Source organism: Caretta caretta, chromosome 28, assembly GCF_965140235.1.
Source record: "Caretta caretta isolate rCarCar2 chromosome 28, rCarCar1.hap1, whole genome shotgun sequence".
Classification (NCBI taxonomy): Eukaryota; Metazoa; Chordata; order Testudines; family Cheloniidae; genus Caretta; species Caretta caretta.
The window spans coordinates 15,751,909-15,779,905 of NC_134233.1; the positions used below are offsets into that span (position 1 = coordinate 15,751,909).

General features: G+C 47.4%; 3 protein-coding genes across 3 annotated transcripts in view; all 3 read right to left on the minus strand.

Annotated features, from left to right (window-relative positions):
• Positions 1-27,997, minus strand: part of LOC125628643 (uncharacterized) — a 96,597-nt gene that overhangs the window by 59,761 nt on the left and 8,839 nt on the right. The gene's annotated exons all lie outside the window — the stretch shown is intronic.
• On the minus strand, positions 11,602-14,413 carry LOC142070331 (dynein light chain 1, cytoplasmic-like). Its single transcript, XM_075124034.1, is given in 1 exon segment — positions 11,602-14,413. A coding segment is annotated over 1 exon segment (261 nt). The 5' UTR covers positions 12,185-14,413; the 3' UTR covers positions 11,602-11,923.
• Positions 16,745-27,997, minus strand: part of LOC142068373 (uncharacterized) — a 46,314-nt gene continuing 35,061 nt past the window's right edge. The window contains 2 exon segments of the mRNA XM_075124036.1: positions 16,745-16,818; positions 16,821-18,038. Of these exon segments, the coding sequence (XP_074980137.1) occupies positions 16,762-16,818; positions 16,821-18,038 (1,275 nt within the window). The 3' untranslated portion in view covers positions 16,745-16,761.

Below are 27,997 nucleotides of genomic sequence, written 5' to 3' on the forward strand. Positions count from 1 at the left end.
TTCTGGAACACATCCACAGCTTGGATGGGTTTTTCAGTCCTTTGTTCAGAGCTTCAGGCTGTAGATAAGTTGCTCCAGAGGTAAGAAGCAGGATTGAGACAAAATGGAGAAGACATAGCTGACTTTTATACCCTTTGCCATGTGGCTTGTACATTGTGTGTCCCACACGTAAGCTCACAGTACATGGGCAAGGAAAAGCACTTGGAGTCCCTTGTCCACAGATATGGCCCTACGTGTCCTGCTGCCTCATAGGTGTAACCCCTGCCTTCTCTCAATGGGCTTTTTGTCTTTGATGGGCCATTCAGCAGGCTAGTTAGTGCTGATGCCCATCTGTCGGGGTTGTCACCCAGAAACAGCAGAAGTTTGATCTACAGATATGCCACACATATTTATAACTCACAATACAAAGATGATACATACATATGTGAGGGAAAATTAACAGGACATAAAACTCAGGTCAAGGCCCTGACTTTGGTCAAACTTGCCTGCAGGCCGTAAACTGAGACCCTGTTTGCTTATGTGGGTTAAGAGGTAGGAGAAGTCACAGTGGAAAGTCCCCAAAATGGAACAATAGTTTTCTGTGCAGAAAGGGCATGAAGGGGCAGGATGGAGAAGTCCCCAGACAGAACAAATTTGCAATAGTCAAGCTTATGAAATATATAACCGCAACAGTTGTGTTAGAAAGGTCGCAGACTGCAAAAGAACAGACAGTGAATAACAGGAAGGGCCTAGTGGGGGACGCTTGTTGCTTTTGACCAGTGTTAATTTTGCAATGTATTCTAAATAAGGTAATTAATAGGGAAGTATGTGTAATTTGTCTGTGGTTTTGAGCTTTAAAAAGCTGTGTGTGCTTTGCATTGGGGGGCAGCTACTCAGAGCTGTTACCCCCCTGCACTTGTAATCAATAAAGGAGCCTCAGGCTTGTTCTGATCCAAACACAACACGTGGTTAATTTTCCACCACATATATAAACATTATTATCATATTTAGCCAATTATAAGTTTCCCACCAATACTTCACACGGTGTATCTTGTAAGATTTATTGCAAGTTTGGAATATTGGTATCAATGTGATACATAGTAACTCATATTCCATATAGTGGCACACCTGGTTCCTTAACTGCAGCTAAAGGTCCTGCTCCATGTGAACCCAAAGGCTGAGAGCTGCAGAGATCCAACCCCTTGTAATCTTAGAAACTTACTGTTCTTTTTTGTTCATTTTTTATTAACTTGGAGACCTCCCAGCCTTTCTATTAGATTGGCTCAGTGGGTGAGGAACGGTAGGGTAGCGAGTGTGTGAACACTTCTGAAAGCCACACACGGACGATGCAAGGAAGAATCGTTCCTCAAAACTTAATAGCCTTCAAACTCGGCCCTATGAACTCACTGAATCCATGCTCCTCACCCATGGCAGCTTTCCAAGGAATTGGAAATTGTTCACTGAGAGCTGTTTGAACTGCTCTTCCTAAGTCTCAATAAGGTCCGTGTCTGTGTTGGAGGGCGAGGGCATTAGCCACACAATGTTCCCTCTAATTTTTTCCATCCACGTGTGGAATGAATTTTTTTTATGTGCAGCACCAAGATTGAGGTAATGTGAGGATGTGCCCTAACCCTAACCCCTAACCACAACCACCACCCACCGGACAAAAAAATCTATGACAGGTTTCAGAGGAGCAGCCGTGTTAGTCTGTATCCGCAAAAGGAAAAGGAGGACTTGGGGCACCTTAGAGACTAACCAATTTATTTGAGCATGAGCTTTCGTGAGCTGCAGCTCACTTCACTGGATGCATGCAGTGGAAAATACAGTGGGGAGATTTATATACACAGAGAACATGAAACAAGGGGTGTTACCGTACACACTGTAACGAGAGTGATCAGGTAAGGTGAGCGATTACCAGCAGGAGAGAGAAAGAGAGAAAAAAAGACGAGGAGTGGATGTGTCATTACACAAAGTAAAACTATTTCCCCGTGTTTATTTTTTCCCCTACCGTTCCTCACACGTTCTTGTCAACTGCTGGAAATGGCCCATCTTGATTATCACTACAAAAGGGTTTTTTTTTTCATCTCCTGCTGGTAATAGCTCACCTTAACTGATCACTCTCGTTATAGGTTCTTGGATTTGCCTGGCAGCCAGGAGGAGTGCGTAGCCTAAAGAAAAGGCTCCCAAGAAATGTATTGAACTGCTTCGGGTGGAACTGGATTAGAAGTTGGAGTGCTGGATGCTACTAACATAGAGGTACTGGCAAACAAAGGAAGTTAAGTTCATGAAGTAAATCATAAGCCTTATGAGAATATATGTTTCTTCATTTTATAGCAATTGGGGGATGTGATTTTGAATGTTATGTACCCAAATTTAAATATAGTCAGTTAAAAGTGTCTTATTGTAACACCTGTGCCCCTTGGAATGGATTTAACTGCTTTACAAACGTTGCTTCTACATCCTGATTTAAAGAACCAGCTCGATACTGCAAAACAGGAAGGGCGCAGAGTCATGGTTACCACGCATCATAATGTCAATGAAATTAAACGGGCATTTGCAAGACTTGGCCAAGATCTGTCACACCACTGGTGGGAAGTGTTATTGAGATGGTCCCCCACTGGCACAGGCATCCTGAATTTGGCCCTGCACCCCATCATAGTAATCTTGGGCTGCCAAATAGTAATGGTTTTTGTTACCAGCCTGATGACATGCTGGACCTGGCATAAAATCTGGCAATTGCAAGTCCCCTGACAGATGAGTCAGTGGTTACTGCCATCAGCACTTGTACCCCTGGGAAAGGAACATATCCTACTTGTCGCCCCTCCTTGAAATGGGAAAGGAGGCTGAAGCAATCGCTTGTCAATTGCTATGCAGGTGTGCTAAGTATGGGATGCCGACAAAAAGATCATTTGCTCAGTCTAGGCTGAGAGCCTTGAGCTTTCGTTGGATCTCAGCTCAGGTGCATCCAGAAAAGGTGTGACAGGTGACCTTTAAGGAGGGGAACTATATGGGGAGATTTTGGCAAACCAGTAAAGTGCCTGAAACCACTACTGCTTAATGCTAAAAGCAGCAAAGTCAGCAGGCCATAAATTGGCCATGCAGCAGCCTCAGCTTAACCAAGGCAGGAGGGGAGGAGGTTTTGGGTGCCAAAGAAAGGGCAGCTTGACCCCACATCCTTCCTGATAAGAATTGTGTTCAAGTTGCTGATACATGCATTTTAGGGGCCTCAAGGCTGAAAACTATGGGGGGAAAAACACGCCTGGTTAATCAATAATCATAAGGAAACCTCTTGCTTGACCGCTGAAACTGCTTGCTTATAATTGTATTACTAATATATAAATAAGGGGGGGGGAAAAGTTTGAGGGCTGATCTCTATCTCCCTCTGGATGCATCTTGTGTTCCCCACCAGCAGACGGGCTGCTGCTGGGCCACTCGAGAGCCACACTCGGCTTCAGTAATTATTCAGGGTTGGGGTGTTTTACGAACCTGTTGCGGAAATGTAAGTGCTTGAGACTAAGTAAAGTTTAGCGTTAAGTGAAAGCACTCTTGTGTTGTCCTGGTTGTGCTAGCCATCTATCGGTCGGATGGCCGTGTATCCCCTGATTTATTCCCTGATACCACCTCGGACAGAGTAAAAGTTACCAAGAGATTTGGGTTGAAAGAACCCTGGGTAACAGCTTGTGTAAGGGGATTGTTGGCCCCTTACTAAAATTTACTGGGGTTTTTTGGTTGGTTAATTCCCAGTACCAAAAGAAAGGGGAAGGGTCAATGGGAAATCAGGACCCTGAGACTGACAGTCCCCAGGGGCAATGGGGAGAGGCCAAAGCTCCAAGTTAGCCTGACTGACAGGGGTCGCCAGGCCAGGCGGTCCCATCCTACTGTGAGCTGGAATTACCTGGGCCAGAGTGGGGCTGAGCTAAGGAGAGGGCAGGAGCCCACGAAGGGCAGGGGAGCAGAGCTGTGGTGGTGTAGTGTGAGAAACTGCTACCTGTAGGAATTTGCTACCCGAAGCAGTTACTCATATGTAAGGGATTGTAAAAAAACGGCTACTGTAAAAAATTGCTGCCTGGCTACAGGTAGCCGTTACTGATCCCTACGGTTGTTCTTATTTGATGACTTGTCCTAATTTCCTAAAACTTGGCAGTGGTGGGGGGTGGAAGCATAAAGCCTTCTGCTTCAAACGACCCTGCCTGGTGTACATCTGTATCAACTGCCTCTTAATACAGGAGTGTAAAAAATAGAGTAAGGTTGTTTAAACATCATTTATTTTGCTTCTTCATTTACTGTGCTCACAATGGAGCATCCTGACATTGATACTTCTGCCCAAGTGACCCGTGGGTTGGATTCATTTTAGTGGGACATGGGAAGGATAATTTAAATTCTTAATATCCTGAGGGTTCGCCTTCAATATACTTGTATGCTGGTGTAATTTATCATCATTACAGTTCTATTTTATTTATTACAATAGCACAAGTCACCGTAGCAAGTCTATGCTGACATAACTTGAGTTAACATAGGCTTGTAGTGTAGATATGGCCTTCGGTCTATGAAAGGTTTGGGAGAGGTAACAGGAAAAGGATGAGGGGAGACCAAGTTTCATTCAGGTGTTTAGCTCCAGCTTTTGTGGCACCCTAAAAACTCAGGATCAAAGAGACACATAAGAACAAAATATCCTGTATTAATTACAGTTTCTTGACTTCAGGGTGTATAACTCAGGTGTTTAGAATTGTTATGGTTTGCAAGCCCTCTTGGGGTTGTAGATGTGTGTTATGTTTTGAAGGCCAAAACTATAAAGGGGTTCAACAAAGAATTAGATCAGCTCCTCAGGATAGATGCATCAGCTATGAGCCGATAGAATCAGGGATGCACCCCCATGCTCCGGGTGTCCCTAAACCTCTCGACTGCCAGGACGGTTCACGCAGTGATTGCTTGTTGTGTTCATTCCCTCAGAAGCACCTGCTGCTGGCCCCGGCCTGAGGACATGGTCCTGTACTAGACGGAGTATTCGTCTGACCCACTGCAGCCGTTCTAATGTTCAGCAAAAGTGAAAATAGATTTTTGCCTTGGAGACGGATGTGACGTGAGAGATATACTGCCTTTATGGGATACGTGTGAATCCAGTTCTACACACAAGCAATGGCCAGCGGAAAAACACTAAGGGCTGGATTCAAAAGGCAATCACCGTTGGTGGATTGAATTAAAAAAAGGTTTTGAGACCAGCCGAGAAACTCAGTCAGGCTGGAAGTCAGATGATCCAGCAGAATAAACTTCTGCTCTAAAAAGAAGAAAAAGTTAGAATTAAAAATACCAAATTAGAAATCTCAGTAAAAACCATCGCAAGTGCAATGCTAGAAATGCAGATGCCATTGCTAGAAATAGCAAGTCCTTACTGCTGCATATTTTCAAAGAGGACTTGTTGGTAAACTATAAATAAAATAGCAGAATGACATGCATCTGCACAATAACAAAGCTAAATGATGAAGTGATAAGAGTATTTCATGGAATCCCGGGAGCAGAGAAGTCAAATTTTGTGAACTGCTACGAGACTTTACGCAGTCGGACACGCTGACAAGGGGTTCTGTGTTTCTGTAAAGTATTTCACGGAATCAAGTCTCCTACGGCATCTCAGTAGGTAACATCGGACAGAGAGGCGCTGTAGTGACTGGGCATTGGGATGCCTGTGCCTTTAAGAACCCAGCCCACCCTGAGAGATGCTGCCTGTGGGAGGGGAAATAAAAAAGCCCCTCTGCCCCCCCCCCATTTTTGCAAACACTGGGGTCTCAGTCCACCAAGGTAACTGTTACCCCTCTGCCCCTCTCTGTGCTGGGGTTTTGCCCTCTGTCACCGTCTGGCAGCTCCTCCCCGCCCCATGCCGGATTTTGCCCCTCCCAGTTGCTTGACCCACCTTACAAGTCAATTTTCACCCCCTCCTCAGATCCTGGCCACCCCCCTCCTCTGATTTCCCCCCTTGCCCCTTTTTAACCCCTGTATATAGCAGTCCGCAGAATCTGATTCCAAGTCAGGGCAGGGTGAAGGGAAGTGGCTTCAGCAGATGTTACTGAGCATGCTCAGTTCATGTGAGGCTGCTCAGTGCACCCTCAGTACCAAATTCCTACAGGGGGCAGTTTCTCACACGACACCTGAGGCCACGTGCGGGCAGTGGCTCCATCACTGTCCAGGCCCCGCCCAGGCACGTTCCCCGCCCGGGAGCAGATCCAAAGGGGCTGCGAGACCTGCTGCTCCCGGAGCCTTTGTGCGGAGTCTCTGTCCTGCCCGCCCAGTGCTGGCCCTGGGGTCTCTCTGGCCCCTGGTGCCTGCAGCTCCTGGCCGGGGGCGGCAGAGCCTGGGACTGGGTCCAGCTGGAGAAAGTCCCCACCCCAGATGGGCACAGAAAGTGCTTCAGTGAAAGCCTGTCCCTGGACCAGCCCCACTGGGGCCGCAGGAGCAGCCTGGAGCTCAGCCCGGGCTCCCAGCTCACACTGGAGCCAGCAGCACCGGTAGTGTCTCGTACCGTACAGAGCCCCGCCTCCGGGATCTGCCCCACGACTCTTTTCCTGCCCTCCTTCCTACCAGCCCCCCACTCCCCGGGCCCCTTCCTGGCTCCTTCAAGCCCAACCCAGGCTGCAGCTGCTGCACTCACCAGGCCAGGGACTTTCTGACGTGGGAAGTAGCCCCATCTCTGCTCCTCCTCCTGCCTCTGTGTGTCCCAGAGCCGCTGCAGGGACTGTCCCACAACCAGGCTCTCGCTCCTATTAGCACTCACAGGGGCCGATCCAGCTACGGGAGAGTGAGCGCCCCTGGGAGCAGGGAAGTGACCAAGTCTCCCTGCCAGAGGGCAGGGGGAGGGAGACCCAAAGGGGATAAGGAGAAATAAGTGGGGAAAGCAGTGCCCAGCTCTTTTCTGCTGCATCACCCCTGAGTAGATTGCTCCTAAGCCCTGTTGCTTATTGAAAGAAATGACTCAATATCCCGCTTACATGCTTTATTAACATGAACAAATAAATCCAAGAGCACCCATCACTAAGGCTAAATGACTATGGACACCACTCAGCTAAGGGTTAAACAATACAGTGATAAAGTTCAGGTCAAATCAGTAAATCAGAGAGTTAACGAGGATATTGCATTGGAATCAAGCCATCAATTTAATCAAACCATCAGATTAATACAGCAGAAAATCAACCCTTATAAATCCTAAAAGAGCAACCCAAGAAGGCAGGTGCATACTTAGTGATGCCAAAACCCCAATCAGAGATTTTTACCCAGGCAATGCAACCCAGATTTAGCCAGCTGAATATTTCAATACCAAAACTAAACTATTGCTTATATTTTGCCTACAACCTCAAAGCTAATTACAGTTTTCTACTTAGATTTCACTATTGTGTAGCTAATACTTCAACTCGCCCTCTCGCCTCAGAGAGCGCTGAAGTGTAACTGCTATTGTGTGTTCACACTGTCAGCTACCTGTGCAATAGCGTGTTCACACTTGTGGCACTTGCAGAGGTGTTCAGAGCGGTGCACTCTGGGCAGCTATTGCACTGAGCATCGCTTCCTTTTCTGCCGCTAAGAGTTGTGGGAAGGCAGAGGGGGTAGCGGGGCATCCTGGGTCCTGTCCCAATGCCCCATGATGCATTGCTTCGCATCACAGTAATCCCTGTGCTTCCATCTGCATTTGGTACCATCTTTCAACGGTTTGTGTACTGCACACCCTGCCTCTTTCAGGCTGCAGGAATGGATCCCGCACTGTTGACCAAGATGATGCTCACTCTCACTAACACCTCATGAGTGGCAGTGGTGTTATTCCTTAAACTACAAAGGCAAGAGGAGTTCGACATTGATCTCTCCACTCAAATAGCTACACATGAGATTGCTTGCGGCATTCACAGAGGTGCTGACCACAGTGGAACGCTTCTTTTGGGCTCGGTAAACAAGCACTTAGTGGTGGGATCACATCGTCATGCACACGTGGCATGATGAGCAGTGGCTGCAGAGCTTTTGGATGAGGAAAGCCACCTTCATGGGACTGTGTGATGAGCTCACCCCAGCTCTGGAGCACAAGGACAAGAGAACGAGAGCTGCCCTGTCATTGGAGAAGAACATGGCAGTTGTACTCTGGAAGCTGGCTACTCCAGACTGCTAGCAGTTGCTAACCAGTTTGGCGTGGGAAAGTCGACCACTGGACACGTGTTACTGGAAGTGTGCAGGGCCACTAATTGCATCATGCTCCGAAAGACACTGACCCTGGGCAACATGAGTGACATTGTGGATGGCTTTGCACAAATGGGCTTCCCTAACTGCGGAGGGGCGATAGATGGCATGCATATTCCAATTCTGGCACCAGACCACCTAGCCACTGAGTACACTGTTAGGAAGGGGTATTTCTCTATGGTTCTCCAGGTGCTTGTGGATCACTGTGGGCATTTCATAGAATCATAGATTTTCAGGGTTGGAAGGGACCTCTGGAGGTCATCTAGTCCAACCCCCTGCTCAAAGCAGGACCAACCCCAACTAAATCATCCCAGCCAGGGCTTTCTCAAGCTGGGCCTTAAAAACTTCTAAGGAATGAGATTCCACCACCTCCCTAGGTAACGCATTTCAGTGTTTTACCACCCTCCTATTGAAAAAGTTTTTCCTAATATTCAACCTAAACCTCCCCCATGGCAACTTGAGACCATTACTCCTCGTTCTGTCATCTGCTACCACTGAGAACAGTCTAGAGCCATCCTCTTAGGAACCCCCTTTCAGGTAGTTGAAAGCAGCTATCAAATCCCCCCTCATTCTTCTCTTCCACAGACTAAACAATCCCAGTTCCCTCAGCCTCTCCTCATAACTCATGTGTTCCAGTCCCCTAATCCTTTTTGTTGCCCTTCGCTGGACTCTTTCCAATTTTTCCACATCCTTCTTGTAGTGTGGGGCCCAAAACTGGATCCAGTACTCCAGATGAGGCCTCACCAATGTTGAATAGAGAGGAATGATCACGTCCCTCGATCTGCTGGCAATGCCCCTACTTATACATCCCAAAATGCCATTGGCCTTCTTGGCAACAAGGGCACACTGTTGACTCATATCCAGCTTCTCGTCCACTGTCACCCCTAGGTCCTTTTCTGCCGCACTGCTGCCGAGCCATTCGGTCCCTAGTCTGTAGCGGTGGATTGGATTCTTGCGTCCTAAGTGCAGGACTCTGCACTTGTCCTTGTTGAACCTCATCAGATTTCTTTTGGCCCAATCCTCTAATTTGTCTAGGGCCCTCTGTATCCTATCCCTGCCCTCCAGCGTATCTACCACTCCTCCCAGTTTAGTGTCATCTGCAAACTTGCTGAGGGTGCAGTCCACACCATCCTCCAGATCATTAAGGATCCTCCAGACATTAAGTAAGGCTGGTCCAGAAAGGTGCATGCATCTTTTGGAACACTGGCCTGTTCAGGAAGCTGCAAGAAGGGACTTTCTTCCGGTATCAGAAGATCACTGTAGGGGAAGTCGAAATGGCCGTTGTGATCCTGAGAAACCCCACCTACCCCTTAATGCTCTGGCTTATGAAGCCATACATGGGGTACCTTGACAACAGCAAGGAATTGTTCAACAGGCTGAGCAAGTGCAGAATGACTGGTGAGTGTGCTTTCGGCTGTTTAAAGGCCCTCTGGCACTGCCTATACGGGAGGCAGGACCTGGCCGATGACAATATTCCTATGCTTATAGCCACATGCTGTACGCACCATAATATTTGTGAAGGGAAGGGTGTAAGCTTCACTCAGGGCTGGACCGCTGAGGCTCAGTGCCTGGAGGCTGAATTTGAACAGCCAGAGACCAGGGCTATTAGAGGGGCACAACGTGGGCCCAAAAGGATCAGGGATGGCTTGAGGCAGCAATTTGAAGCTGAAAGCCACTAACATTTGTTGCTATGCATGGGAGTGCAATGCTAGGAGGTGACTGTGATTGGTGCAGACGATGCACTATGAAGGCTTAAGAAAATTGCGCGTTGCTTTGCAGGGCTCTGTTTCCTTTTAATTAATGGAATAAAGGTTGCTTTCAAAGCACAACTATTCTTTTATTAAAAAACAACAACCGGAGGAGAGAGACAAACAACCAACAACAAAAATCAGGACTGTGAGGAGTGGGGGAAGGGAGGGTCCCATGAGGAAGTGGGGTCCTGGGACCGTTAAAGATTTGTGTATGTCCAGGTATCATATGCAACCTTATCCTTTGAAGTACAGTGAAGTGGGCACTGTACTTCAGCAGGAATAAACTGCAGAGGGACGGGTGTTGAGTGCACTGGGTACTGGGAGCCCGCAGGGCTGGACTGTCATGGGGAAGGAGTGGAATGCAGCGGGTACAGATTGTAGCCAGGAGGTTGATAAGAGTGTGTTGCCATTGTCGGGGCGGAGGGGTGGGTTGTACATGGGAAAGAGTTTTGCCACAGTGGCTGCAGGGGAGGACAGGAGCAGAGCTGCTGTTTTCAGTGCTAGTAGCACTTGGAGAGTGTCCGCTTGGCACTCCATAAAGATTAAGAGCTGCTCCATGGCTTCATTCTGGCGCACCCCGTTCTCCTTTCGGTCCCTTTTCTTGCTGTTCAGCCACTCCTTCAACTCTTGTTTTTCGGCTGTGGAGTGCATCATGACGTCATGCTTGGCGGTGTGTACACCTTAGAAGTTACAACACAGAAAGCTGCTTTCCTGTGCAGAAACTTGCCAGTGTATACAAGGCCATAGATGGCTTACATAAGAATGCAAGACTGGTCATACTGGGTCAGACCAATGGTCCATCTAGACCAGTGTGCTGTCTGAGAATGACTAGTGCCAGGTGTGTCAGAGGGAATGAACAGAACAGGCTTGTTGACCTGCAAGGTGAAGGTCTGTCACCCTTACCTTTAACATTATTGTGGTCAATTCCTACTTATCCTATCTTACCAGCCCTTCCCCCGAGGTTACTGGGCAAATCAGGTGTGAACCACTGCTTTGATACAGACCTGTCTCAATCCAGCTGAATTGAGGCAGACTTTGGGCCAATGTCAATTTGTAAAAGGCCTGCTTCACCCAGCAGGTTTCTCAAAATATCTGTTGCTCTGAACCGTATGTACTGTGGATGTGAACCCCAAAGATATCAACAATGAAAGAAACACAAGGCCAGTTCTGAGTAGGTTTCCAAAGCCAGGCCTGAGGGTTAAACAGCTGTGCTCAAAAGGAAAAGAGCCTCAACACCTATAAAAAGAACTGGTTGGAAAAACAAAACAAAACTTAAATGAAAAAAATGAAACCAAACCAAAAAGCAATCCAGAAAAGCTACCATCACATATCCATCACTGTTAAGGTTCCTTCCCCACTCTGAACTCTAGGGTACACATGTGGGGACCTGCATGAAAGACCCCCTAAGCTTATTCTTACCAGCTTAGGTTAAAAACTTCCCCAAGGTACAAACTTTGCCTTGTCCTTGAACCCTATGCTGCCACCACCAAGCGCGTTAAGCAAAGAATAGGGAAAGAGCCCACTTGGAGACATCTTCCCCCAAAATATCCCCCCAAGCCCTGCACCCCCTTTCCTGGGGAAGGCTTGATAAAAGTCCTCACCAATTTGTACAGGTGAACACAGACCCAAACCCTTGGATCTTAAGAACAATGAAAAATCAATCAGGTTCTTAAAAGAAGAATTTTAATTAAAGAAAAGGTAAAAGAATCACCTCTGTAAAATCAGGATAGTAAAAACCTTACAGGGTAATCCGATTCAAAACATAGTGTTACAGGGTCGGGCCAGATTCCTATAGGAGAGTAATTTTTTTTGTTTTGTTATTTTTTATAGCCACAATGTAAACAAACTGGTACAGTCCATTACCACCACAACAAAAGGCTTGAAGAGCAAGGTGTGTTCCCTGGGGAAGGCTTAAGATTTCAGTCTCTATTTAGAATTAGTGTGCAGTCCTGGAACCCGATGCAAGTTTGGATAGCACAGACTGTGCTCTAACCAGATTTGAAGAGGAGAATAGCAACTTGAAAATAGATGAAGTGCTTAGACTCGTGAGTCACATAGCTGCCAAAGTTCCTTCCCACAACGCAGTGCCAAGTGGGGTTGTAGTTCTTGTCAAACTCCTTCTTTATATGAGCTGCAATATCCTTCTCGATGTTCTATTTCTCCAGGGCCTAAGTGGCACACTCCACTGAATCTTGCTGCATCTCTTCAGACATATCCGCATTCTTGATCACAGCCTTTTGATCACACATGGTTACCGTGTGCTGGGCGGCTCCGAGCGCGGATGGAAGGGATGGGGTGCGCGGGCAGGCAGCTTCTCAACCAGCGCTCGCTCGGCCAGCTCTAATAGAAGGCAGATATATTAGCCCCAGGCTAAGTAGGTCCCTTTTCCCTGGGTAAGGTAACAAGGAAGGTTCCAGAACAATCAGGAACCTTCTGGAGATAATTAAGACAGGATGATTAGAACACCTGCCGCCAATCAAGAAGCTGCTAGAATCAATTAAGGCAAGCTACTCAGGGCACCTGGGTTTTAAAAAGGCGCTCACTTCAGTTTGTGGTGTGCGTGTGGGGAGCTGGGAGCAAGAGGCACTAGGAGCTGAGAGTGAGAACGTGGACTGTTGGAGGACTGAGGTGTACAAGCATCATCAGACACCAGGAGGAAGGTCCTATGGTGAGGATAAAGAAGGTGTAGGGAGGAGGCCATGGGGAAGTAGCCCAGGGATTTGTAGCTGTCGCACAGCTGTTCCAGGAGGCACTCTAGACAGCTGCATTCCACAGGGCCCTGGGCTGGAACACGGAGTAGAGGGCAGGCCCGGGTTCCCCCCAAATCCTCCCAACTCCTGGTCAGACACAGGAGGAGTCGACCTGGACTGTGAATTCAGAAAAACGGCCAAGCTGAGGCCTGCCGTGAAGCTCCAAGGCAAGCAAATCCGTCAATAAGCACAAGACCCACCAAGGTAGAGCTGGAACTTTGTCACAATAGAAAATCACTCTAGGTAAAACCTTAAGTTACAAAAAGATACAAAAACAGGAATAAGTAAAGGAGTACTTGTGGCACCTCAGAGACTAACCAATTTATTTGAGCATAAGCTTTCGTGAGCTACAGCTCACTTCATCGGATGCATACTGTGGTGTAGCTCACGAAAGCTTATGCTCAAGTAAATTGGTTAGTCTCTAAGGTGCCACAAGTACTCCTTTTCTTTTTGCGAATACAGACTAACACAGCTGTTACTTTAAAAACAGGAATATACATTCCATCCACCACAGCTTATTTTACCAGCCATTAAACAAAAGGAAATCTAACACATTTCTATCTAGATTATTTACTAATTTAAGGAGTTATGAGGCTGCATTCCTGATATGTGCCCAGCAAAAGCATCACACAGACAGACAAACCCTTTGTTCCCCCCCTCCAGATTTGAAAGTATCTTGTCTCCTCATTGGTCGTTGTGGTCAGGTGCCAGCGAGGTTATCTTAGCTTCTTAACCCTTTACAAGTGAAAGGGTTTTGCCTCTGGCCAGAAGGGATTTTATAGCACTGTATAGAGTCAGCAGTGTGCCCTTGTTTCCAAGAAGACTAATGGCATATTGGGCTGCATTAGTAGGAGCATTGCCAGCAGACCAAGGGAATTGATTGTTCCCATCTATTCGGCACTGGTGAAGCCACATCGAGAGTACTGCGTCCAGTTTTGGGTCCCCCACTACAGAAAGGATGTGGACAAATTGGAGAGAATCCAGCAGAGGGCAACAAAAATGATCAGGGGGCTGGGGCACCTGACTTACGAGGAGTGGCTGAGGGAACTGGGTTTATTTAGTCTGCAGAAGAGTGAGGGGGGATCTGATAGCAGCCTTCAACTACCTGAAAGGGTGTTCCAGAGAGGACGGTGCTTGGATGTTCTTGTTCTGTCATATGCCACCACTGAGGACCAATGGTCTCAAGTTGCCGTGGGGGAGGTTTAGGTTGGATATTAGCAAACACTATTTCACTAGGAGGGTGGTGAAGCACTGGAATGGGTTCCCTAGGGAGGTGGTAAAATCTCCATCCTGAGAGGTTTTTAAGGCCCAGCTTGACAAAGCCCTGGCTGGGATGATTTAGTTGGTGTTGGGCCTGCTTTAAGCAGGGGGTTAGACTAGATGACCTCTTGAGGTCTCTTCCAACCCTAATCTTCTAGGATTCTAAGAGTCTCTCTAAGCTTCATGAAACTTTGGATCCAAACGGTAAAAGACAGTTGTGCCCAGTTTAATCATGGCATCCTTTAGGAGTGTGATCATGTTGTACCAATAAAATAAAAACCAGCAGGATCTTATTGAAGGGAAAAAGGCAAAATACCACATTTATTGTGAATACAGAAAGAATCATAGAAAGCAGTTAGTTCTAGTTATAACATTCCATTCAATCTCATATTTATTCACACATTCATTCATACACACACACACACACACACAAAAAGAAAAGGAGTACTTGTGGCACCTTAGAGACTAACCAATTTATTTGAGCATGAGCTTTCGTGAGCTACAGCTCACTTCATCAGATGTACATACATCTGATGAAGTGAGCTGTAGCTCACGAAAGCTCATGCTCAAATAAATTGGTTAGTCTCTAAGGTGCCACAAGTACTCCTTTTCTTTTTGCGAATACAGACGAACACGGCTGTTCCTCTGACACACACACAGGTTCTGCAAGGTTGTTATCATAGTTACCAGCCTTAGAGTTGCTCATGCCAAGCCACTGGCCAGGTGGCCTGGACATGAGGAGGGAGCAGGGCCTTGTCAGATGCTCATCTGATGCTCCTGGAAGTTGGTTTGCAGAATCAGACCCCAAAGTTCTCACTTTTTAGAGTCTATTTTTATAGGAATTTCTTCCTATGGCAGTCTATGAGAATTGCTTCATCATGCTGTTGCTGAATCAATCAGCAGATAGCACATTCCTGACGGCTCCAAGATGTTATCTTGTTCTTTGGTTCTCCCATTCTTGAGGCTGTTGGGTGGATTCCAGTCTGCCCTCCGGGGGTCCTCTGGTTATTTCCTCTTGACGCCTTCTTCAGCCGATGGACACTGGATTCTTAGGCTGGCACCTCCCTGATCATTCAGTTATTATCCACACCAAGCATCCACCACATACATCCTCTATCTCTATTTTAATCACAATTGTTAATACAACAAAAGGGCGGGGAGTCTCTGGGTGCTGTTTCTGTTGTTAGAGTATTGCTTTGAGTCTCTCTCTCTCTGTGAATTGCTTTGAGAACAGACTCTGTCTTAGAATGTACTAACACAATTAGCAGCTTGCAAGTTTCGCACATAGAGGGAGAGAAACAGTACCAAAAACTAAGAGACCTCTTAATTAGTAATACCCTGGAATTTAAACTATGGGGAATCAAACTCATTTGTGATTTTAATACAGAACTTCTTTAATATGATCCAACAATCAGTGCCACTTAACTAGGGAGCAGCGTTCTAAAAATAGTTTACCTGGGCCACAGGTCACCATAGCTTCCATCTCTGGGGTGAAAATCAATCACTAGTACGTGCAATTTCTACCTGAGTTCTTGTCATATCTTTGACCCTCCTTGGAGTAATTTTACACTTCCCTGGAGTAGAATTCTTCACCTAGCATACAACATATCAGTAGCGATAGTGAGGTATAACTCTCCCAAATATGCCCTTTTATTTCTTTAATCTGGTGGCACAGATTTAAATTAGGGACTAAATTCAGGTGCTGCTTAGAATCCCTGTAAGACACCAAATGTCAGGTATCTATTAACAATAGGTGTCTTTCTGCAGCTCTATCACATTCAACATGGATTTCATTTTCTACACGTTTACAGGATCTCCCAGGGGTGAGCTGAACAGAAATGTCACTTCCATTTTTCCCATCCCTACCTAGATAGGGATTGCATTTCCCAAATAATAGGCAACATGCACCTGATTAGGAAGGAGATATCTTCAGGAGCGACCTCCTTCAGAGCCTGGACAGAACTGCTTTGGGAGCCAAATGCATGGGTATTTTGCTTAGTTACAAGTCATTTACTAAGGAATCCTCTTCCCAGCCCTTTAGACAAAATATTGACCTAACCAATTCAACAGCAGGAGGATTGGGATGGTGATGGGGAATAAGGGAATCCCTCCACCTTAACCTATGTTCTTCTGTTGTTACAGAGCACGAAATGACATTTTTCCTTTTCCCTGCCCTTTGTTATAGTCCAATATATTTTAAGTGAGGAAAATGGTAGTAAAGATATCTGCTCTCCAGCACAACCTGAAGTAATATCAGAGCAACTGGGAATGAAACAATTTGTTCCCCAAGGGGGAACTTGATGTCTAACAATTGCTTTGAAATGGGGGAACAGTATAACCGTGATGCTCAGGGTTTGTTTAGACTAGGAAAAGTGATGGAGTTTAGGTCAGGTCAAGGGGAAAGTTAATGCCAAACACTGCACCTGGGCTGCCTCTGCTCTACCACTATAATTGTCTTTTCACACCAAGATCACTCACTTGAGCAGCCAATGCCATGTACAGCCCTAGTGGATGTAAGGCACGGGTACTTTGTTGCCTCAGTGTAGCTTGTGGGGATCAAACCTCTCTCTCCCACCTGGAGATGATGAACATTCCTGGCTGGAGGAACACACACACCTATGATTCAGAAGGAAAGGAGCTGACAGAAAAGATCACAGGACCGACCCCAAAGAAGGGTGAGCTGAAAAGGCAGAAGCAGGCAACTCATCTGGTGAAACTGAGAAACCATGGTGAAGATGGTGCAAAGATCACTATGTGGGAATTAGCAAATGTGATTAAAAAAAAAAATCTTTAGCCAGCCCTAGTCAAGGCATTTATTACAATTCTCTCTCATATGGATTTTCTGATGTGTGATAAGGTTTGAGCTCTGACTGCAGCTTTTCCCGCACTCAGAGCAGGTGTAGGGTTTCTCTCCTGTGTGGATTCTCCTATGTGTCCTCAGAGTAGAGCTGTGATTGAAGCTTTTCCCACACTCAGAGCACCCATAAGGTTCCGCCCCCATATGGACTCTCTGATGTGTGCTAAGGGTTGAGCTAAGATTGAAGCTTTTCCCGCACTCAGAGCATGTGTAGGGCATCTCCCCTGTGTGGATTCGCTGATGTGTGATGAGGCTGGAGCTCCGACTGAAGCATTTCCCACACTCAGAGCATCCGTAAGGTTTCTGCCTTGTGTGGATTCTCCGATGTCTGATTACATGTGAGCTCGCATTGAAGCGTTTCCCACACTCAGAGCATCCATAAGGTTTCTCACCCGTGTGGATTCTCCAATGAGTGACAAGGGAAGAGCTCCTATTGAAGCTCTTCCCGCACTTAGAGCACATGAATGGTCTCTGTCCACTGTGGAGTTTCTGATGTGTGAGAAGGTCAGAGGTCCCATTGAAGCTTTTCCCACACTCAGAGCAGGTGTAGGGCGTCTCTCCTGTGTGGATTCTCTGATGTGTGGTCAGGGCAGACCTCTGATTGAAGCTTTTCCCGCACTCAGAGCATACATAAGGTTTCTCACCCGTGTGGATTCTCTGATGTGTGCTAAGGGATGAGCTATCACTGAAGCGTTTCCCGCACTCAGAGCAGGTGTAGGGTTTCTCTCCTGTGTGGATTCTACGATGTATGATAAGGTGTGAGCTCTGATTGAAGCTTTTCCCGCATTCAGAGCATGCATAAGGTTTCTCACCCGTGTGGATTCTTTGATGTGTGCTAAGGGATGAGCTATCATTGAAGCGTTTCCCGCACTCAGAGCATGTGTAGGGTCTCTCTCCTGTGTGGATTCGCTGATGTCGGATAAGGGTTGAGCTCCGATAGAAGCGTTTCCCGCACTCAGAGCATGTGTAGGGCATATCTCCTGTGTGGATTCTCTGATGTGTGATGAGGGAAGAGCTGTGACTGAAGCTTTTCCCACACTCAGAGCATGTGTAGGGCATCTCTCCTGTGTGGATTTGCTGATGGCTGATGAGGCTGGAGCTCCTATTGAAGCTTTTCCCGCACTCAGAGCACACGAATGGTCTCTCTCCACTGTGGAGTTTCTGATGTTTGAGAAGGTCAGAGGTCCCACTGAAGCTTTTCCCACACTCATGGCATGTGTAGCGTGTCTCTTCCAAGTTGATTCTCTCATGTGTAATAAGGTCTGAGTGGCTACTCAAGTTTTCCTCTGGCCTCTGCTGAGTCTCACAGGCTTTTGCTTTTTCTGGGAGTGCACAACTCCTGGAACCATTCCCTTTGGATCTTCCTGATAACGTTCCATGTGGTTCTACTTCCTCAGCATATTCCTGCTGGGGTGTCTCCTCCTCATTCTCACTCACCATCTTGTCACCTGATGGGGGACAGAGAGAATTTAGAGATAGGTCACTCCCTGCACTGGAATGAAAGGAAATCTCAGAGAGAGGAATGGAAAAAAGGATGAACAAGCCAAAATGCATGCAGAAGAGATCAAACCTATCAGGAGCTGATTTTCCCCAAACCATTCCTCAGAGGAGAGAAAAGATGTGATCAGTTCTGGGTCCACATCTCCCCAGAATTCTAAGGGGAAAGCAAGACTGGGAAGGGACCTGCTGCCAGTTGTCAGTCAGGATAGGTGAGAAGCCATGAGTGACATCTGCCTAATGATTCCACATCTGCAGGGAACAATCCTGAACTTGGAAAGCTCACAAGGTCTTTGTAGGGCACATGTTAACGGAGTTCCACCCCCATCTTGCTTAGAGCAGCCAGGAGGCATCAGAGAGTAGAAAGACAGACATTTGTGCCTCCCAACTGACAGACGGAGGCAGGGTCTTCACATCTATCACTTACCTACTAGCCAGAGCTTGATATAGGAGATGGGGCTATCTCTGGGCCCCACTGGTGGCTCCCTGGTAGGAATCCCAACACTCTCCAAATAAAATATATGGAAGAAAGGGGAAGTCAAGAGTAAAGAATATAAGTTAGAAGATCAGAATTGTAGAAAATTGGTAAGGAAAGCTATCCGAAATCAATGACCAAGCAATGAAAATAAGAAGGTAGTTTTACATGTATATTAAGTACAAAATTAATCCCAACAGTGGTAGTGGTAAATTACTAGAGGGAAATGGCAGAATTATCAAAAATAATGCAGAAGAGGTAAAAGTGTTCAATAAATGTTTCTCTCCTGGATTTGGAGAAAAACAGATGATGTACTCATATCATAAGATCTTGATGATGACACTCTTTCCATTCCATCAATAACTCACAAGGCCGTTAAAGTTAGACAAGTTTAAATCAGCGAGTCCAGATAACTTGTATCCAAGAGTCTGACATCGATACTGGGCAAGAGAATGGAGCAGCCAATACTGGATTTCATTAATAAAGAATTAAAGGAGAGTAATATAATTAGTACTCATGAACAAAGGTTTAGACACAATAGATCCTATCAAACTAACTGAATTTCCTTATTGGATGAGATCAAAAGTTTGGTTGCAACTAATAGTATTGCTGTAACGTACTCCCTTGTGTAAGGCATATGACTTGGTTCAGCACAATATTTTGACTAGAAAACTAGAAAGATACAAAATAAACACAGCATCCATTAAAAACTGTGATTGTAAATGGGGAACCATGGTCGAGTGGATTTCTTTCTAGGGGGTTCCCACAAGGATTGGTTCTTGGCTCTGTGCTATTTAACATTCTTATTCATGACCTGCAAGAGAAGATAAAATCATCACTGATAAAGTTTGCAGCTGCCACAAAGATTGGGGGTGGTGGTAACTAATGAAGTCTCAGTAGATTCAGGCTCCAGCACTGGGAGTCTGGGAAGTTTTCCCAGCCCTGGCTGGGGGATTATTTCCTGTTCCATAAAGAAGGGATGTTCCATTCCCAACTCCTCTGCCTTGAAATTAGGCCCTGCCTGACACTACACCCGCATTCAGCACAGTGGTGCGATTATAAAATGATTAGGACCTCATGATGATGCATTTTGTGCAAGATGGGGGGTCACGTGCGGTGTCTTTGGAAAAGTTATAATTTGCTGAATGTGATTATCCTATTTGGGTGCATGGATCATGTTTGTATCTGACTTTACGGACCACATGACATTGAACTGCATTTTGGTCCCAGTAGTTTTCCACACACTGGACTAGGAACAAAGTTTGGGAAAAAAGGGTTTCCATCTTATGGAAAAGCAACATAAGGTGGGGTGTGACATCATCTCTTGGCCTCATTCCCCACACAAGAGAACTCTGGGAAACACCTGAGGAACAAAGACTGAACTGGGAGAAGTGCTGGTTCCAGGGTCAAGGGATTTCTAGCTTGTGTATGGAAACTTGATGGACTGCTTGTATCATCAGTCAGGGTGAGAAACTGCTCATTCAAATTCTATCCATCATCTATCTTAGGCTACGTTTAAGTTTTTGGTTATTTTCTAAGTAATCTGCTTTGATCTGTTTGCTATAACATATAATCACTTAAAACCTATCTATCTTTCTGTAGTTAATACACTTCTTTTATGCTTTATCTTAATCAGCGTATTTTGAGTGAAGTGTCTGGGGAAAATCTCAGCTTGGTTAGCACAAGCTTGTTGTGCATACCTTTCCCATATTGAGGCCAAGGCGAACTATATTAATGAGCTTACATTACACAGATCCCTGTGCACGATAAGATGGTATAATTCTGGATTTATACTACAGCAGGTGTGCAAGGCTGGGGAGCTGGGAAATTGGCTGATGTCTTCTATCTGTGAGAAGGGCCAGCCCGGCTTGAGTGTTAAAGGGCACAGCGGTTCCCAGAAGCCACCAAGACTGCACCCCGGAGGTGACGACCCATCACACCCTAGATTACACAAGTCTCAGCAAGTTTGTCACATCCTGTGCCCTCCCTTTCTCCACCCTAGATATTTCCTGCCTCCCATCACCTCTAGCAGCTCCCACCCTCCTATGCATTTACTGCTCCTCTCCCTCCAAGCAGAACCCACCACCAGCTCCCTGATAATCCCTTATCTGAGCCAGCTCCACTGCAGCCATTTCCTTCCCCCTGGGAGGACGGGATGATCTGGAGTGAAACCTGGATGTTATTCTGTAGCCTGCCAGGGCGAGAAGGGCAACGTGAGATAATTCAGGTGGGGCTTTTGTCCATTCCACAAGACAATTCCCCCCAGGATTTGTCCCTGCTAATGGACATTCTAGGTTCTGCCACACTGTGAAGCACAGAGTGACCTTATTCCAGTACAAGACTAGCCCCCTCCCACAAGGGTGTAACCCTCTGAGACATGGTGAAATCCTTGCAGTAACAGAGTCTCTGTTACACTTATCAAGTTTGTGAGCATTACCAAGGTGGGAGGGGTTGCAAGTGTTTTGGAGGATAGGATTAAAATTCAAATTGATCTGGACAAACCGGAGATATGGTCTGAAGTCAATAGGATGAAATGCAATAAGGACAAATGCAAAGTATTCCACTTAGGAAGGAACAATCAGTTGCACACTTTCAAAATGGGAAATGACTGCCTAGGAAAGAGTACTGAGGAAAGGAATCTGAGGATCATAGTGGATCAAAAGCTAAATATGAGTCAACAGTGTAACACTGTTCCAAAAAAAAGCAAACAACATTCTGGAATGTATTAGCAGGAGTATTGTAAGCAAGACACGTGAAGTAATCCTTCCTCTCTACTCTGCATTGATTATGCCTCAACTGGAGTACTCTGTCCAGTTCTGGGTGCCACATTTCAGGAAAGATGCAGAGAAATTGGAGAAAGTGCGGAGAAGAGCAAGAAAAATGATTAACCGTCTAGAAAACATGACCTATGGGGGCAGATTGAAAAAATTGGGGATTTTTTAGTCTGTAGAAGACAAGATTGAGAAGGGGCATTATCACAGTTTTGAAGTACATAAAAGCTTGTTAGAAGGAGGAAGGAGAAAAATTGTTCTTAACTTCTGCAGATAGGACAAGAAGCAATGGGCTTAAATTGCAGAAAGGGCAGTTTAGGTTGGACATTAGGAAAAACTTCCTAACTGTCAGAGTGGTTAAGCACCGAAATAAATGGCCTAGGGAGGTTGTGAAATCTCTATCATTGGGGATTTTTAAGAGCAGTCTGGACAAACACCCATCAGGGATCGTCTAGAGAATACTTAGTCCTGCCTTGAGTGCAGGGCACTGGACTAGATGACCTCTCAAGCTCCCTTCCACTTCTATGATTCTAGGAACCAAAGGCCAGAGAACAGCAGACTCAAAGGAGTCACTTTGGGAGATTCTTCCTGTCATTGTCCCCAGGGCAGCTCTCTCGGGTTTACAAAGTTATTTGATGCTCCAGCCTTTATACAGTCTCTCCTAGGAGTGCCCCCTTTCATGGGATGGGCCTAGTTTTAGCTTTTGGCAAAAGTGACATCGGGGACTCTGAGACTTGGCCTCCTTGCCTCAGCACACCTTGTTTCTTTCTGTGGCTCCCCAGTGAGTCCAAAGGAGTAGATCCTCCTGACTGTGAGCATAAGAACAGCCCACTGAGTCAGACCAATGGTCCATCTAGCTCAGTGCCCAATGCCAGGTGCTTCAGAGGGAATGAACAGAACAGGGAATCATCAAGTGATCCATCCCCCGTCACCCATTCCCAGCTTCTGGCAAACAGAGGCTAGAGACACCAACCCTGCCCATCCTGCCTGGGATACCAGCAAATGAGGTGTTGGGGGCTTTTGAAAGATCTAAGTCTTAACTGAACATGGACAAACGCAGAGCTGGAATCAATCTGGCTCACCTGTGTTACTACTGTTAAAACAGGGATGAGAATTATAAGAATGTGTTTAGACTTGTGAGTTGCTCCCTGGGTTAATATCTGACTAGCTGCATTGTGAGCCTCTGTGGCTCTGTAAATCACCAGACAGGAGAGAGACTTTACCTATGTGAACTGCTGATTGGCAACAGAATGCATTACACCCCGCCTGGCAAGAAAGGTCCATCAACACCAGACTATTATGGGATATTAAAGATGACAAAAGACTGTTGTTGTGCTCTTGACTTCCCATTAGCTGAGTTCCCAGAAGCTCAGCGCACATGGCAGGAAGGCGATAAAAAAACTCCTACAGAAGGAACTGATGTGTATGCTGCTTGGACTCTGAGGGGCAAAGTTTCTAGGCATAAGCAAGAGATCCCCAGCTCCTTAGCCTGGGTTAGTCCTAAGGAGTATGTAGAGCTTGCTTATTAGACAAGCTTCTATTACCTTTTGAAATTTAAGACTGTAACACGTCTGCATCTGCTTTAACCTGCTTTAACTTTGTAAACAACTCTCATTTCCTTTTAAATAAATCTTAATACAGGTTATTACAGGACTGGCTACAAGCGTTGTCTTTGTTGTGAGGTCTAAGATTCAGTTGACCTAAGGAAGTGACTGGTCCTTTGGGACCGGCAGTAACCTGAACACTGCTGTGATTCATGGCGTAAGACAGTGGTTCTCAACCATGGGTCTGGGGCCCGCTGTGGGGCAGTGAGCAAGTTTCAGGGGGGCTGCCAAGCAAGGCCAGCATTAGACTCGCCGATGCCCAGGGCAGAAAGCTGAAATCCCAGCGCATGGGGCTGAAGTCCAGGGCCCTGAGCCCCTCCACCCGGGGCTGAAGCCAAAGCCTAAGCAATGTAGCTTTATGGGGCCCCCTGTGGCATGGGGCCCCAGGCAGTTGTCCTGCTTGCTACCCCCTAACGCCAGCCCTTGGTTTTGTATGTGGAAAACCAGTTACTGTGGCCCACATCGGCTGGGGAGTTGTTATACCATGTTGGGGGGGCCTCAGAAAGAAGGAGGTTGAGAACCCCTGGCGTAAGGGTGTGATGATGCTGCCCGTGGGAGCCAGCTGAGGTCCCGCAATTAGGGTGAACAGCAAAAAGAACGGGGCAGACAAACCTCAAAAGCTGGTGGATATTCCAATACTTAGATAGACCAAGCCAGCACATGACAGCTTCCATAGTACCTCCCTGGTTACTCAGAAGTTCAAACAACATAGTTCCCTTAAAGTATCCAGCCTCAGGCCTCCATCCAGACACACGTGTCAAACATATGATGATGATTACTGAAAATCTTATTTCATCATATCAAAGAAAAGGTTCTTCCAACCCCAAAGGATCAGCCCCATATCCAGGTCCAATGATAACTTAGGTCTTACCCAAAATACATGCTTATAGTCAATTCTTGTTAACTAAACTAAAATTTCTTAAAAAAGAAAAGAGAGAGTGTTTGTTAAAAGATCAACATACATACAGACTTGAGCTCAACTTCTTGAGGTCCAGATACATAGCAAAGATGAGCTTGTAGTTGCCAAACGTCCTTTTAGAAACAGTCCATCGGTTCTAGTCCGATGTCCATATTCAGGGTGACTCCAGTCAATGACTGGGGATCTCAATCCTTATGGCTTAAGGTTTCCCCCTCTTGAAACCCAAAGCAGATCTGAGATGAAGAAGGATCGTGTCCCAAGGTTTTTATACATTTCCTGCAGCCTTTTGGCCTGAGAAAACAGTAGAATTAATGTGCTCTCTTACAAACATCATGGCAAATAGCAAAGGGTCATTTATCCATTAAACAGTTCAGATACAGGTTACCACAACCTTCAAAGCGATATATAGACCATCACTCAAGTATTTTCCTAAATGTTAATACTCCTTTTTTGATCTTTGACTCAAAGCTATAGCAATAGACAAGACTTGTTTGCTGACATCACAAGACCTGAACAAACATCTACCCTTCTATCTCTAACAATGCAGGCTGCATTTCAAAGCTGTATTCATTTACAGATCTTCCTAACCAGTCTCTAAAGTTCGGCCACAGGTCATGTTAGTCTGTGAGCTAATTAACTCTTTCTGGCCCTGTCACCTTTCAATGAGATACTATATTACACTCATAACGTTAAAGGGACCATCTGTCACAAGGGTGAGCTCAGCTGCGTGGTGAGATCTACGGGATGACCCAAGGGGACTGTCTGTGATTCCATGTTAATGCTGTTACAGTGCCTGAAGCCTTTACACCGGATACTTGGCTGGTGAAATCTACAAATCGACCTCACAATCAAGTTGGGGTTTGTGCCCTGCTTCTTACCAGTCTGCCTGAGGCTGGTGCTCATGCTCTCGGGTCACTGAAGACAGCGTTACAGGGACTTATGGGTGCAACGCCACCAAGGGCAATTTGCAGCAACGCAGAGCAGCCTTTACAGTGACACCCGTGTGGGCCAAATTCAGTATGGACTCAGTCAAGCCCCAGTTCTCCTCCAGTGCACATCAGCATCCCGGCAACCTTCGAGGAGGGTCAGTGATGACGGCTCTCCAGAAGAGCATCACCCGCACCCAATGACCTGCCTTATCTCCTGAGACAGAGGTGAGTGACAGACGATGCACAACGGACCCTGGGGGAGGGGGAGAGAAAGGGATAACAAAACACATTCTGGGGGGTCACCGCTCAGGAAGTGAAGGTGACAGGCACTGTGGTGGCAGTAAAGGGGGAGGGGAGGGAGTGGGAGCAGGAGGGAGCAGCACCCTCAAAGGCAATGCTGCCAGTGGGTCTCCCCACCACATCAGGGATGGGGCTGATAGGGGGCCATTCCCTGGGCCTGGCTACAGAAGGTTTATTAGATGACAGGAACACAGCTCCAAGCAGGGCTTGTAAGTACAACCAGGACCCCTCAGCCAGGTCCCTGGGGGGGGAAGGGGGCAAAGGAGCTTTGACCCCAGACTTGGGGTTCCCTGCGTCTTACCAGCCAGCCCCAAAACTGAAATGGGGGCGGCTGTGGTGCTAAAGTGGGGCACAAATCTTCACTAGTACCCCGCCATCCCAATAAAGGCTTGGACCTGCTTTTTGGTTTGGGGAGTGGGCCAGTCTCTGATCACCTCCACTTTGGCTGGTTCCGGCTTTAGGCAGCCGCTCCCCACCCAATGGCCCAGGTAAGATACTTCTGCCATCCCCATCTTGCACTTCTCAGCTTTTACTGTTAGCTCCGCCTTCTGGAGTCAGTCCAGTACTTGTCTAACCTGGGACACATGGTCCTCTCAGGTCTGACTAAAGACACAGATATTGTCAATATACGCCCCGGCAAAACTCTCCATCCCCCTCAGTAGCTGATCCACCAGACGCTGGAAGGTGGCCGGCGCTCCCTTGAGGCCGAAAGGCAGGGTCAGGAACTCAGAGCCCCAGAGGGGTGATAAAGGCCGATTTCAGCCTGGCATCTGCCTCCAGCGGCACTTGCCAATAGCCCTTTGTAAGGTCTATGGTGGTAAGGTACCGAGCTCCTCCCAGTTTGTCTAGGAGCTCGTCAGACCCGGGCATGGGGTAGGCATCAGATATAGTGATGGCATTGAGCTTCCGATAGTCCACACAGAACCGGATCGACCCGTCCCTTTTGGGGACCAGCACCACCGGTGGGGCCCAAGGGCTGGATCACCCCCAAAGCCAGCATGTCCCTGACCTCTCTTTCCAAGCTCTGAGCAGTTTTCCCTGTGACGCGGAAGGGGGAGCATCTTATAGGGGAATGCAATCCTGTCCGCACCCGGTGGACAGTCAGATTAGTGTGTCCAGGCTGGTTGGAAAACAGCTGTCGGTACAGATGCAGGACCCCTCTGATCTCAGCTTGCTGGGCAGGGGTTAGCCGATCAGAGAGGGAAATTGTTTCCAGGGGGGAAAACCAGCTTTTGTTCCAGGGAATAAATCTACTAAAGGGTCATATCCCTGCTCCTCCCAATGTCCACACATGGCCAACACCCCATTCCCCTTGTCATAATATGGCTTCATAATATTTACACGGTACACCCGGCATTGATGTGCCCGGTTTGACAGCTCCACCACATAGTTTACCTCATTGAGCAGCTTGACAACCTTGAAGGGACCTTCTCAGGCAGCCTGTAGTTTGTTTTTCCTCACGGGGATGAGAACCATCACCTGATCCCCGGTGGCGTAGGTGCGGGCCCAGGCCGTGCGATCATACCAGGCCTTCTGCTTCTTCTGGGCTCTGGCCAGATTCTGGCCAGGCCCATGAACTCAGCAAGTCTCTCTCGGAAGGTCAGGACATACTCCACCACTGACTCTCCATTGGGAGTGGCCTTCCCCAATGGTACGCGGAGGCCCAGTTGTGCCGGACTCCACATTTCTCCCACAAGCACCGGAGCAGGGCCGACATGAAGTTGGAGCCTTGGTCTGTCAAGACTTCCTTGGGGAACCCCACTCGGCTGAAAATGGTCAGGAGCGCATCGGCCACGGTGTCTGCTTCAATGGAAGCTAAGGGCACTGCCTCGGGGTAGCGGGTGGCGAAATCTACCACCATCAGAATGTATTTCTTCCCTGACCGGGTTGTCTTGCTGAGAGGTCCCACTATGTCCATGGCCACCTTCTGGAAAGGCTCCTCTCTGATTGGCAAGGGTCTCCAAGCCGCTTTCCCCTTGTCCAGGGCCTTCCCCACCCTCTGGCAGGGGTCACAGATCGGCAACATTGCTGGACAGTAGTAAAGACCCCAGGCCAGTAAAAGTTCTGTAGCAACCTCTGCCGGGTGCGCCGGATTCCCTGGTGCCCTGAGAGAGGGATGTCATGGGCCAGGTACAGTAACTTGTGGCGCAACTTCTGAGGGACCACCAGCTGCCAGGATCAACCTGGTGCAGCTCACAGGCCATCTCAAAGGCATCCAGGAAGTAAGTCATCCATGTCCTCCCCCTCCTTATGCTGGGCCAGAAGGCACTTATCAAAGCTCCGTGGCACCCTGGGTCCCCCATCACTCACCGCAGATAGGGGCTCGCTGCTCCTCAACCTGGCCAACTCCAGCTCATGCTGTCGCCTCTTCTCCTTCTCCTCCAGCTCATGCTGACGCTGCCTTTCCCGCTCTTCCTGCTGCCTGAGCTCCAACTCTCAGTTTTAGCTCCTTCTCCCATTGCAGCCGCCTCAGGTCCAGCAATGGGGAGCGCTGCCGGGAGGATCCCCTGCTGGCTGCAGGGGTCACAGTGCCTTCAGTATTCGCTGGGCTGCTCCTGGCCCTTCCCCTAGGCATAGGTAGGAGGGGTCTCAGGAAGCCCTCAGTAACCTCCTGTTCACTCTCCGCTGGGACAGACACGGGTGCCTGCGCTGCATCTGCCAAGCTGCTTCCCTCCGAGACAGGGATCAGTTCATTCGAGT